The sequence below is a fragment of the Corylus avellana genome, chromosome 4 (genome assembly GCF_965113065.1).
Source record: "Corylus avellana chromosome 4, dhCorAvel1.hap1.2, whole genome shotgun sequence".
Lineage (NCBI taxonomy): Eukaryota > Viridiplantae > Streptophyta > Magnoliopsida > Fagales > Betulaceae > Corylus > Corylus avellana.
In genome coordinates, this window is record NC_142493.1 from 21,559,612 (window position 1) to 21,571,117 (window position 11,506).

The window sequence follows — 11,506 nt, forward strand, 5'->3', positions numbered from 1 at the left end:
AAATGTTTTTAAATTTGGACCTTAATTTTGTTTAGGTTTTGCAAATTTTGATTATGTAGATGTTATAATTAATACTTAATGTGTGTGTTTATATGTAAAAAATATACAAAAAATTGTAACGATGTACTTAAACAAATACACAAAAGAAAAAAAAATAACATCTAACTAACTAACTTAGATTTATTTTATTCAGTTAGGGTTACAGTAACTAAAGCTATGGACAAGAGTTGGATGACAAAGTCTAGGGGTACGAGGGAATACAGAGACGGGTGTAGATCATTTGTGGAGTTTGCAGTTAGGAACTGTACAATCCCTGATGGAAAAATTCACTGCCCCTGTAAGGTGTGCCGTAATAAGCAGCGCCACCCACCAGATTTGGTATTTGACCACTTGACAGGGGGTAAGGGAATAATTATTGCATACAGAATTTGGTATTATCAAGGGGAGAGGCCTGTTCGGTCTCATGTTGCAGTGTCTACTTCGACTCCCACGATCATAGATCAGGGTATAGGCACAGCACAAGGTGAAACAATGCAGTCAATGTTGCGTGATCTATTCGGCATGCACGGTGTCGTGGAAGATAATTGTGAGCCTGAAGTGGCGGTACAGGGGAATGAAGAAACTGTGAATGAAGCAACTGACGATGGTGACGTTCTAAAGTACAATAACTTGCTTAAGAAGGCAGAAAAGCCACTTCATGATGGGACCAAACATAGCAAGCTTAGTGCTACTGTACATCTGTACAATTTGAAGTGTGATGGCGGACTTAGTAACGCAATATTTTCATCTTTTCTTGAGTTCATCAATCAGTTGCTGCCTCCTAGTGATGAAGCTTTGTCAAGTAATACATATGAGGCAAAAAAGTTTCTAAGGGACATGGGCCTCGGGTATGAGAAGATCCCGGCGTGTCCTAATAATTGTATGTTATTTTGGAAGAACAATCAGGATTTGGATACATGTACTGTTTGTGGAGTATCTAAGTGGAAGGATGAAATTCAGTTGGATGAGGATGGGCAACCCATATCATCGAGTAAGAAACGCCCGGTCAAGGTGTTGCGGTGGTTTCCGCTCATACCACGGCTACATAGATTGTTTATGTCAGAGCATACTACTCCTTCTATGAGGTGGCATGCAGAAGGTCGGACTAAGGACGGTGTATTGAGGCATCCGACCGATGGTGAAGCATGGAGGGCATTCGATAATTTGCATCCAGACTTTGCGGCGGACAGCAGGAACGTCAGGCTTGGACTAACCTCGGATGGATTTAATCCATTCAGGAACATGACCACATCCCACAGCACTTGGCCTGTAATGCTTGTACCGTACAACTTGCCTCCTTGGACGTGCATGAAACAAACATCATTTATACTATCCTTGATAATTCCGGGCCCAAAGTCAGCTGGGATGGATCTAGATGTCTACCTACAACCCTTAATTGAGGAGTTACAGGAACTATGGACTGTAAGTATACGCACATTTGACGTGTCCAACAAAAAGAACTTTGTGATGCGGGCGCAGTTGATGTGGACAATTAATGACTTCCCGGCATACGCAGATTTGTCTGGGTGGCCTAACAAGGGTGAGAAGGCATGTCCCTACTGTATGTACTCGACGAGGTCCACGCGGTTAAAACATGGCAGAAAATTTTATTATATGGGGCACAGGCGATACTTGCCCATTGATCATCCGTGGAGGAGAAATAAAATAACATTTGACAGAAAACAAGAATTTGAATGTGCCCCAGATGTGCCAAGTGGAGATGACATTCTTAGACAATTACAAGATATGGCATATGGAGATGAGAATGCTGATAAGGCAAGGACGGATAATGAGAAAAATAACAAGAAACGGAAGAAGGGTGGGCCGACAGAAAGAGAAGGCGAGACTGCTAACGTATTGTGGAAGAAGAAAAGTGTTTTCTTTAGGTTGCCGTATTGGAAAGATAATCTATTGCGGCACAACCTTGATATTATGCATATTGAGAAAAATGTGATGGACAACATTCTTGGCACAATACTAGACATTCCAAAGAAAACGAAGGACAACATCCAAGCCCGCACAGACTTGCAAGAAATGGGGTTGAGACATGCACTTCATCCGTACACGGGTGAGGATGGTCGAACGTATATGCCCGCAGCTTGTCACACGATGTCTAAGGATGAAAAAACACATTTTTTGAAAGTGTTTCGGAATGTAAGGGTGCCGGACAGATATGCCTCGAATATTTCCCGATGTGTACGACTTAGTGATCGTACGATATTTGGTTTGAAAAGCCATGATAGTCACGTAATTATGCAACAACTTCTCCCTATTGCATTGCGTGGATCATTGCCAGAGAACGTGGTTAGACCACTTGTCGGGATGTCTGCATTCTTCAGGGGCCTATGTTCAACGTCATTGACACGAGATGATATGAACCGACTAGAGGGTGACATTTATATTACTTTGTGCCAGATGGAAAAGGTCTTCCCTCCAAGTTTTTTTACTATAATGGTTCACTTAGTCGTGCATCTTGTCCGTGAATGCCGACTTGGTGGACCGGTATAGTATAGATGGATGTATCCGGCAGAAAGGTAAAATACTTTACTAATATTAATGAAATTATTTTTTTCTCCAATATACAACTGTTACTAACAGTAATTACTGAATTATGATCATATGTAGAAGCCTTGGAGTGTTCAAATCTAATGTTCGCAATAAAGCGGCTCCTGAGGGCTGCATTGCGGAGGGCTATATAGCAACGGAGTTGGTGGCGTTCTGCTCAAGGTATCTAGATCACGTACCAACATTTCACAATAGGGCTATAAGAAACCCGGATGGTTCAAAAGGTGCGGGAACACGAGTCATCCTCGACCGTGTCACTTTGACACAAATTCATCGATACATTTTGTTTAACTCGGATGAGTTCCTTCAACTACGGACGTAAGTCGTGTTAGTAGTGTATGCAAGTTCAATATCATCTTGCACCTTTAGTTGTGAATTATAATATAATTTAAACTTTGTATTGTATGGTACACATGGATACACTTAGACGATCATGCGATAGGGGGCGAACGACGGAGGACCAATTGGAAACCCAACACCATGCGCTGTTTTGCGATTGGTACCGTGACTACGTAAGACTACCGTGATATATAACTGTTGCAGACCCATTCTATTTAGTTATTGGTTCATAACAACCAACAAAACTAACTTTCTTATGGTCAATTGTACGTATGTGCTAACAGGTCGATCGATTGGACGACCGACAAAGGAAGGAAATAGGTGATAAACTGGTAACGCATTGTAGAGGGCCGAATGCCACAGCGACCAGATATAACAGATATGTGGTTAACGGAAAGCTGTTTCGCACTGTTGCATTTGATGCTGGAAAAAGGACCCAAAACAGTAGGGTGTGCGTGCCAACTGTTGATGGCGAAATGTACTATGGAAAGTTGACGCAAATAATTGAGGTGGAGTACTTCGACAGAACTAAGTATGTTTTGTTCAAGTGTGATTGGGCGGACAACACGAGGGACAGGGGGTACAAAGTAGACGAGTATGGGATACTGCTTGTCAGCTTCAAAAACCTTGTCCACCGGGGTCAGGAAATTACTGATGAGCTGTATGTGCTAACGTCACAAGTTGACCAAGTTTTTTACGTCCAAGATGAAAGGGACCCTGATTGGGCTTGTGTTGTAAGGACTAAACCTAGAAACGTATACGACGTTGAACAAGGCGAAGGTTCTGATGATGAAAGTGTCAACTACCATGAGTGTGAGCCGCTCCTATTGACCAGGAATAATGAAGTGGATCCGCAGGATGGCATTGACTACATCCGACAAGACTTAGATCCGTATGTTGTTTTAAAAAAATTAAAACTTTAATAATATATATAGTTCACATTATTTTGACGTATTTAATGTTATTTCTTTATACATTGATTGGGTATTGTGGTGCAATTTTTATCTATTATATACATAATTAATTGGGTATATTATGTGTTTTGCAGGTTGATATGAGCACCAGGGGAAAGAGTAGACGACAGGGGTCCATACAGATAGACGAGCAGGGGTATAGACCCTTACTTCCTGGGCATGGGGAAGGGTCTCTGCAGGTTCCGTATCTCACGGATGCCTCATATCCGTCCTTGACCGAGTTGGGAGTATGTGAGCATGGTGAGGTAGAGAGGATGTTCCCTCCTGAGTTAAACACGAGTATCTCATACAGTGAGCCATCGCCTCCGGATGATAGCGAGACACAGTATTATGGGGAGGACGCGGATGATGGCTCAGGTGACTTAGAGGCCCCTGATCGTCTAGAGGAGTTAGGCATTCGCCAGCTCCGGACAATAAGTAAGTATATATGATTTAAATACCCATATTTAACATGTATAAAATTTCAATATTAAATTTCAAACAATTTAATACTACGTGGTTACTATTAAATTTCAAACAATTAACATTTGCAATTATTAATGTGTTAGGGATCGGGGGAGACGGCAGCACCCAATTTCAGGTGGTGGACATTCCACCATCGAACAAAAAGTGGGAGGTCCCCCCAGGACAAAAAATCGTATGTAAGTACAATAAGGCGTGGCAGCCCGTAGGATTTAGTGGGATGAAATTCAGAAGGGAGACCGGCAACGTCATAAGGGCCGGGACTTATGTTAGGCTCCGGGATGAATGGGAGCATATACATCCCCGTGTGAAGGAAGATGTATCAGACGCCTTGATGGTATGGTTAAATTTTTTTCTCATATTTTCGCATGTGTTTTTTTTTAATATTTACAATGTTGTTTCAGTTTAATAATTATACGCCTAACTTTTACTTGGTATATATGCAGACTCAGTTCTACATGCCGCCTGAATACGATCTTCAGGCGATTAAAAGAGACGCCTTCAAAGATATGGGATCGAAGCTGAAGAGTTGGAGACACGCTGTAAAACTTAAGTTAAAAATCAAGGAGGACGATACTCCAGACTCAGTGAAGGCGAGAATGGGCGAGGATGCCGTTAGGAAATACGACGCCGAGGACTTGAATGTCTTGTTGGCGAGATGGTGTGACCCGAAAAATCAGGTATGTCTTAAGTGTTTTTAGAATATGTCTTCTTGTTTGGTTTGCTTTAATTTGTTCATAGGCTTGTGATGATCAATCTTCCATTGTTGATTATTATCTATATAGTAAAGAAATATATGAATATATTTGAATAAGAAGACTAAATGAGCAATTGGCTAGTGGAATTAATTATAATTATTTAGTTTCATTAATTATAATTGGGTTAAGCCTGACATTTTAAGAGTGATATACATGTAGGAGTTTGCTGCCAAGATGAAGGAATTGGGAGCAAAAAACAACACACCTAACTGCACCGGGTCGATGAGCTACGCTAGAACGACATATCAAGAGGTATTTATATATCTTTACTATATATATATATATAATCGGTTGTTTATGTCTATGTTTTTTTTTAACTTTTTTTGTTTTTGTTTTTGTTGTTGTTGTATTGATATTATTTTCTATGCAGACCATAGCCAAGAGCGGCACTCCTCCAACTCGAGTGGAAAGTTACGTCACTACTCACACAACGAAGGATGGTGGCTATCCGAATGACGTGGTTAGGGAGAGATGTGTAAGTACTCAAACATATATATTTTGATAAATTACTTATGAATAACGTTCCTTATAAGAGATACTAATTTGTTTTTTAATGTACAGGAGAGGATGAAGGAATTGATGCCCACTGACCCGGCAAATAGTAAGACCGTGACGGAAGGGACGGTACGGTGGACACCTGATGACGCGTATGCTCAGGCGCATGGAAATAAGCCTGAGTATGCTGGCAGGGTCCGCCAGCTAGGTCCGAATGTGCTGCCGGTGCGGGGCAGCTTACATTCATACTATACACCGTCCCAGACACGGTCTCAAAATTCTTGGAGCTCTTCGTTCTCACAGATGACGGATATAATTAGAGAACTTGAAGAGGAGCGGGCACAAGAAAGACGTGTGATGGAAGAAGAGCGAGCAGCACAAAGAAGGGCAATGGAAGAGATGGCGAGGCAGATTGAAGCACAAAAGGCGCAAATAGCAGAGAAAGATGCTATGATTGACGCTCGTTTTCGCCAAAGCGAGGCCATGTTCGGGTCGACGTCTGGATTTGCGCCCCACAGAGGTAATAATATATTTTATTTTGTTTTTTTAACAATTGTTAACTATTAGAAACAACGGTTAGAAAAACAAGTTAAAAACTTCTAGTTACAGCGGTTTATTTTATAACTTACGTATATTTGCATCATATTACATAGTAATTTTAAATTTTTGCATTGATTATTATTGGTTCACAACTCATTTGCAGGTAATGCAGATTAAGAGTTGAGGGATGACTGTGTTGAGTTGGGCGCCACACGTCGTTGATTATCACTGTTTGTATACATACTGCTACTTATTGTTTTGTATATAGTTAGATCAAACTATAGGTTTGTTGAGACACATTGAAACTTATTTGTAGTAGATAGTCCAGATGTGTTTTATTGTATATTTGTTTTGCCTTGTGTTAGAACGTGTTTTCGATATATATATATATATACGTTTTATTATGTGTTGTGTTGGAATGTAGTATGTGTGTTGAAATTTTGTTTAATGAAGTATGTGTTGGATATTGGATATTGGATATTAGATATATATTAGTAATGAAGTTGTGTTGTATTGGATATTAGATTTTGTTTAATGAAGTTGTGTTGGATATATATATTCTTTAAAACTCATAGTATGGTCAGGATGTGTATTGTGTATTGGATTGGAATATGTATTGGATTGAATTACGTATTAGATTGGATTAGGTATTGGATTGGATTATGTATGTGAATTATAGATATGTATTAGGTATGTGGATTATGAATGTGTATTATGTATTGGATTGGATTAGATTGGATTAGATTGGATTATTTTATGTGGATTATGGATGTGTATTATAGATGTGGATTATGTATTGAATTGGATTGGATTGTATTAGGTATTGCATGTGGATTATGAATTTCTTTAGGTTTATGTATTGGATGTGGATTATGTGTTGGATGTGTATTATGTAGGTAGATTATGTATTGAATATGGATTATGTATTGGATGTGTATTATATATGTAGGTGGATTATGTATTGGATGTGTATTATGTAGGTGGATTATGTATTGAATGTGTATTATATATGTAGGTGGATTATGTATTGGATGTGTATTATGTAGGTGGATTATGTATTGAATGTGTATTATATATGTAGGTGGATTATGTATTGGATGTGGATTATGTATTGAATGTAGATTATGTATGTAGGTGGATTATGTATTGGGTGTGGATTATTTAGGTAGATTATGTATTGGATGTGTATTATATATGTAGGTGGATTATGTATTGGAAGTGTATTATTTATGTAGGTGGATTATGTATTGGATGTGTATTATTTAGGTGGATTATGTATTGGATGTGGATTATTTATGTAGGTGGGATTATATATTGGATGTGGATTATTTAGGTGGATTATGTATTGAATGTATTGGAAGTGTATTATGTTGGTGGATTATGTATTGGATGTTGATTATGTATTTGATGTGTATTATGTAGGTGGATTATTGGATTATTGGATTATTAGATGTGGATTATCAGGAATTAGAATTAGAATATTGTAATTATTGTAATAATTGGATATTGTAATTATTGTATAATTATCAGGAATTAGAATATTATAATTATTTTTTATTAAAAAAAATAATAATATATATTTTTTGACGTGTCAAATGGTGTGACACGTCAAAAAGTTTTTGACGTGTCAAAATTAACACGTCAAAAAGTTTTTGACGTGTGAAAATCTACACGTCAAAAAAATTTTTGACGCGTGAAAATCTACACGTCAAAAAAATTTTTGACGTGTCGAAAGTCACACGTCAAAATTTTTTGACGTGTCAAAATCGACACGTCAAAAAAAATTTTGACGCGTCAAAAACTAAGGATTTTTGACATCCCCTTTTAACCGCGGCTAAACGTAAAAAATGACACGTCAAAAACCTTCGGTCAAAATTTCTGCCAAATTTTGTAGTGAGGCTACGAAGCCTATGATCTTACGCTTGTCCAAAGCAAACAGTCATTATCCGGTGTCAATGGAAGATCGACAGAGGGAATATTTTCCTTGTTTTCTGCTACTCTTCTGACTTCTGTAAAAGTTTTTGTTTCTTTGGATTATTTTAGATATGAAAATGGAATTTCGTTGATAGCCAAACTGAGGCAGGACTAGTGACATGCCTGTAAATACAATTTCTTATGAATGATTACCCACCCAATTAGTCATTCAAGAAAATTTGGAGACTACTGATTGGCCTATAGAAAAGGTCAAAAGGTCTCGCGGCCTGTGGTCAAAGGGCCTAAGAGGCCGATGACCGATAACTAGGACCGGCCTAGATGGCCCGGTGGCTTGCAGCCCAAACGGCTCAGAAAGGACCAAAGTGCATCCAAAATACAGCTCTCGATTTCCTACTTTGTCAGCTCAGCCAACGACCTGCTCATGAAATGCACTCCTCTAACAAACTTGGGAAAGGAATCTCCGCGTGCAACAATAATAGTAATAGACTATTGATGGGAATTCCTGAAGCCCTAGAAATAATGGCGAGGGATGAGGGCCTATAAAGGGAGGAGAAGAGAAAGGCGTTTGTTCAAGTATGCCTAATTGACCCTACCATCACTAGCTCTGTCAAAATTTCCTCCTATCTCACTAAACTAACTTGAGCGTTGGAATGGTCTTGTCGGAACGATCCACCGCCGGCAAACCACCCTCTATCTTCCTTCTTCCCTTACAGATCTTCCTCCGGGCTAAACTCGGTGCCAGCTGTTGCTTATCTATTTTCTGAGATATATACACCGGCAGCCGGCCTGCAATCAGTTTTTTGAAGATTTTTCTTCAAATAGGTGGTCATAGTATTGATAACCTAAAGGTACTCTCCATACAAAGTTAAAGACCAGCACAAATATTGAAATAGAAAAGAAGTTAGTTAATCTCGGGAGCTTAGAAATCATGTTTAATCACCCTAAGTAGGAAACCAGGTAAATCAACATGAAACTTTGAAATATATAGAAACACATTTATATGTACTTGATGATGGATCCGTAGTGAACAGAGCAGCCACTATTTAAGCATGCAAATTAAACTGGCTTTGAGTATCGATCGTTCGAGGTGGCTTTAAACATCTTACCTCAGAAAAAAAAAAAGAACAGGGAACTCATGATCGATCATCATGTTCCTTAATTCTTGTATGATCACTAGCTACCACAAACATCATCTAAACTGTACTGTTCCATATATACTTGATCAAACCCAACACGCGCGTCTGTGTGTACAGGGGCATGCATTTCTTTTCATACCTCAATATTTTCACCTGAAACGCTACTTTAATTAACAGTATGAAGAATAATTTACATATCACAAGCAACAGAAAAATATGTCTATATACACACTCCCTCCAGACCAAAAATAACTCAGTAACAAGCATCTACAGACAACAAATTAACACACAAACAGACATCTAGAGAGAGAGAGAAAGAGTATAATATAAAAAAGCTATTCATCCCCTCATAACAAGTAGGATTATCTATGTACAATCAAGAGAAGCCAAGCGTAAGAGTCTTTAAATACGTGTAGGTTTGTATATGTGCGTGTCAAACCAGTTCTATATATGATCTATTTAGCACGTACTCCCTCTATTCTTATTCCTTTTTACCCCACCCTTCCCCCTACCTTTTTTATTCATCTTTTTTTTCTTTTTTGTTTCCTTCCCTGACATTGTCTATATGTAGAAAAGTTTTTGTGATGCTCATTTAGAAAAGTGATCAGCAATAGTCTGCATGACCTTAACCTGGGTGGCAAGGCAGCTAATATAGTCGGCTGTCTCCTCTAACAAGCTGCACATATCCATGGCTTTTCCACCCGGCACAAGCTGTCTAAGCCTGTCGGCTTGGCTTAGCTGTCCTGAGGGAATAATATCATTATTATTCTTAACAACAACGACCCTTTTCTTCTGCAAACCGAAGGATCTCCTCTTCATCATGCTCTGGTGCCTTGCTCGGCTTCGAAGTTTGAAAAGAACGGCTCGGCTCCAGGCCCTCCTTGGCCCGACTGCATGAGCCATGGACGAATACGCCGCGATCTTTATTCTCTGGCTGCGTTTACGGACATCCTCGATGGACGAGCTGGAACAGGGTGATCTTGTCTTTCTCATTTTCAAGAGGATGCTGATAAATCTACGAGCAAACCTGACTTTCCGGGCGTTTGTGTTTAGGGTTACACCCTTTGTGGCCATGGTGGCATGCAAAGAAGATCCTCAAACCTAGTAGTACAACTCTCTGACAGAAGTCACCTTTTGGGAGGATGAAAGACAGACAAACGGGGTGACCATTAAGGATTGGAAGATGGGATTTTCTTCTGACACAAAGGGTCCTCTTGCTTGCGAAGACAAAAGGTAACAAAAAAAAAAAACTCTAGATCTGCTCTGACACAACCAGAGAGAGAGAGAGAGAGAGAGGGATGGGTATTGGGTACAGATGTAGAGGAGGAATAATATGGTAGGATTTGTGGGAAGGGACTAAGAAGAAGAAGTAGATTGAAAATGGACGGCCAGAGAGAATTTTAGACCATGGAACCCTGGTTTTATTTATAATATAATTTAATTAAGTTTTTGTTATCTTTATCATAATAAAGATGTGCCCATTTGTCCTGGTGCAATGGAGAGCGTGGGAATCACGCTAAGTCACAAAAATATTATATTAATTATTATATCCCACAGATTGCTTTATGTTGTGAAAGAAGAATGGTAGCCCACCACAAGAAGTCGGCCACCCGTCCGTCTGGATAAGGATTTACAGTAATTATTTATCTTAATTCCTGAAAGTTTATAGTGATCGGACCGTATACAAATTTCATATAATTTTTTTTTTTCTAATTTTTTTGACAAATAATTATTGTGAATCCAAATAAAGATGTGGGATAATTTTTAACCCGTGAGAATGAATGGGTGGCGCGTGAAGATCACTTGATAGTAGAAAGTATATTTGTAGTTTCATTATCAAAGAATAGGGTTGGAGAAGTGGATTAGTGGACCCACAAAGGGCCAACCACCACATGAGCGCACATGGCTCAGTTACCCACTTGTCTGATGGGAACCTTTTTCTCTTTCCTAATCTTCCATTACTTCCTTATCAAACAATGCTTTGTGTTTGTGTTAGGTTTAAAGAATCTCCTTTGAGTGCTAACCCTCTCCTCTCCTTTTAGCCACAAGACAAGTATGCACCTTTCATTTTTTTTTATCAATTACGGAATTTTAATGAGTAATGTTAGGTATCATCTTTTTATTTTTCTAAAATATTTCTAAAGCGGATGTTGATTTTAAAATCATCATTAAATTTTATATGAATCATACTTAAATTTTGATACAATGGTGATTTTGAAAGTCACATCAGCTTTACGAGGATTTTAGGAGAATAAAAAGATGG

General features: G+C 38.9%; 1 protein-coding gene and 1 pseudogene across 1 annotated transcript; one reads left to right on the forward strand and one right to left on the reverse strand.

Moving 5' to 3' along the window:
• The first annotated feature begins 630 nt into the window (after positions 1-630).
• On the forward strand, positions 631-6,349 carry LOC148586443 (uncharacterized; annotated as a pseudogene).
• A 2,998-nt stretch (positions 6,350-9,347) lies between these two features.
• On the reverse strand, positions 9,348-10,606 carry IBH1 (ILI1 binding bHLH 1). Its single transcript, XM_059592283.2, has one exon. It carries the CDS (start codon positions 10,315-10,317, stop codon positions 9,832-9,834), a length of 486 nt encoding a protein of 161 aa, XP_059448266.2. The 5' UTR covers positions 10,318-10,606; the 3' UTR covers positions 9,348-9,831.
• Between the last annotated feature and the right edge of the window lie 900 nt (positions 10,607-11,506).

Bases quoted from the DNA above. Each gene is read 5' to 3' on its own strand.
- IBH1 (XM_059592283.2), bottom strand. From the start codon at position 10,317: ATGGCCACAAAGGGTGTAACCCTAAACACAAACGCCCGGAAAGTCAGG.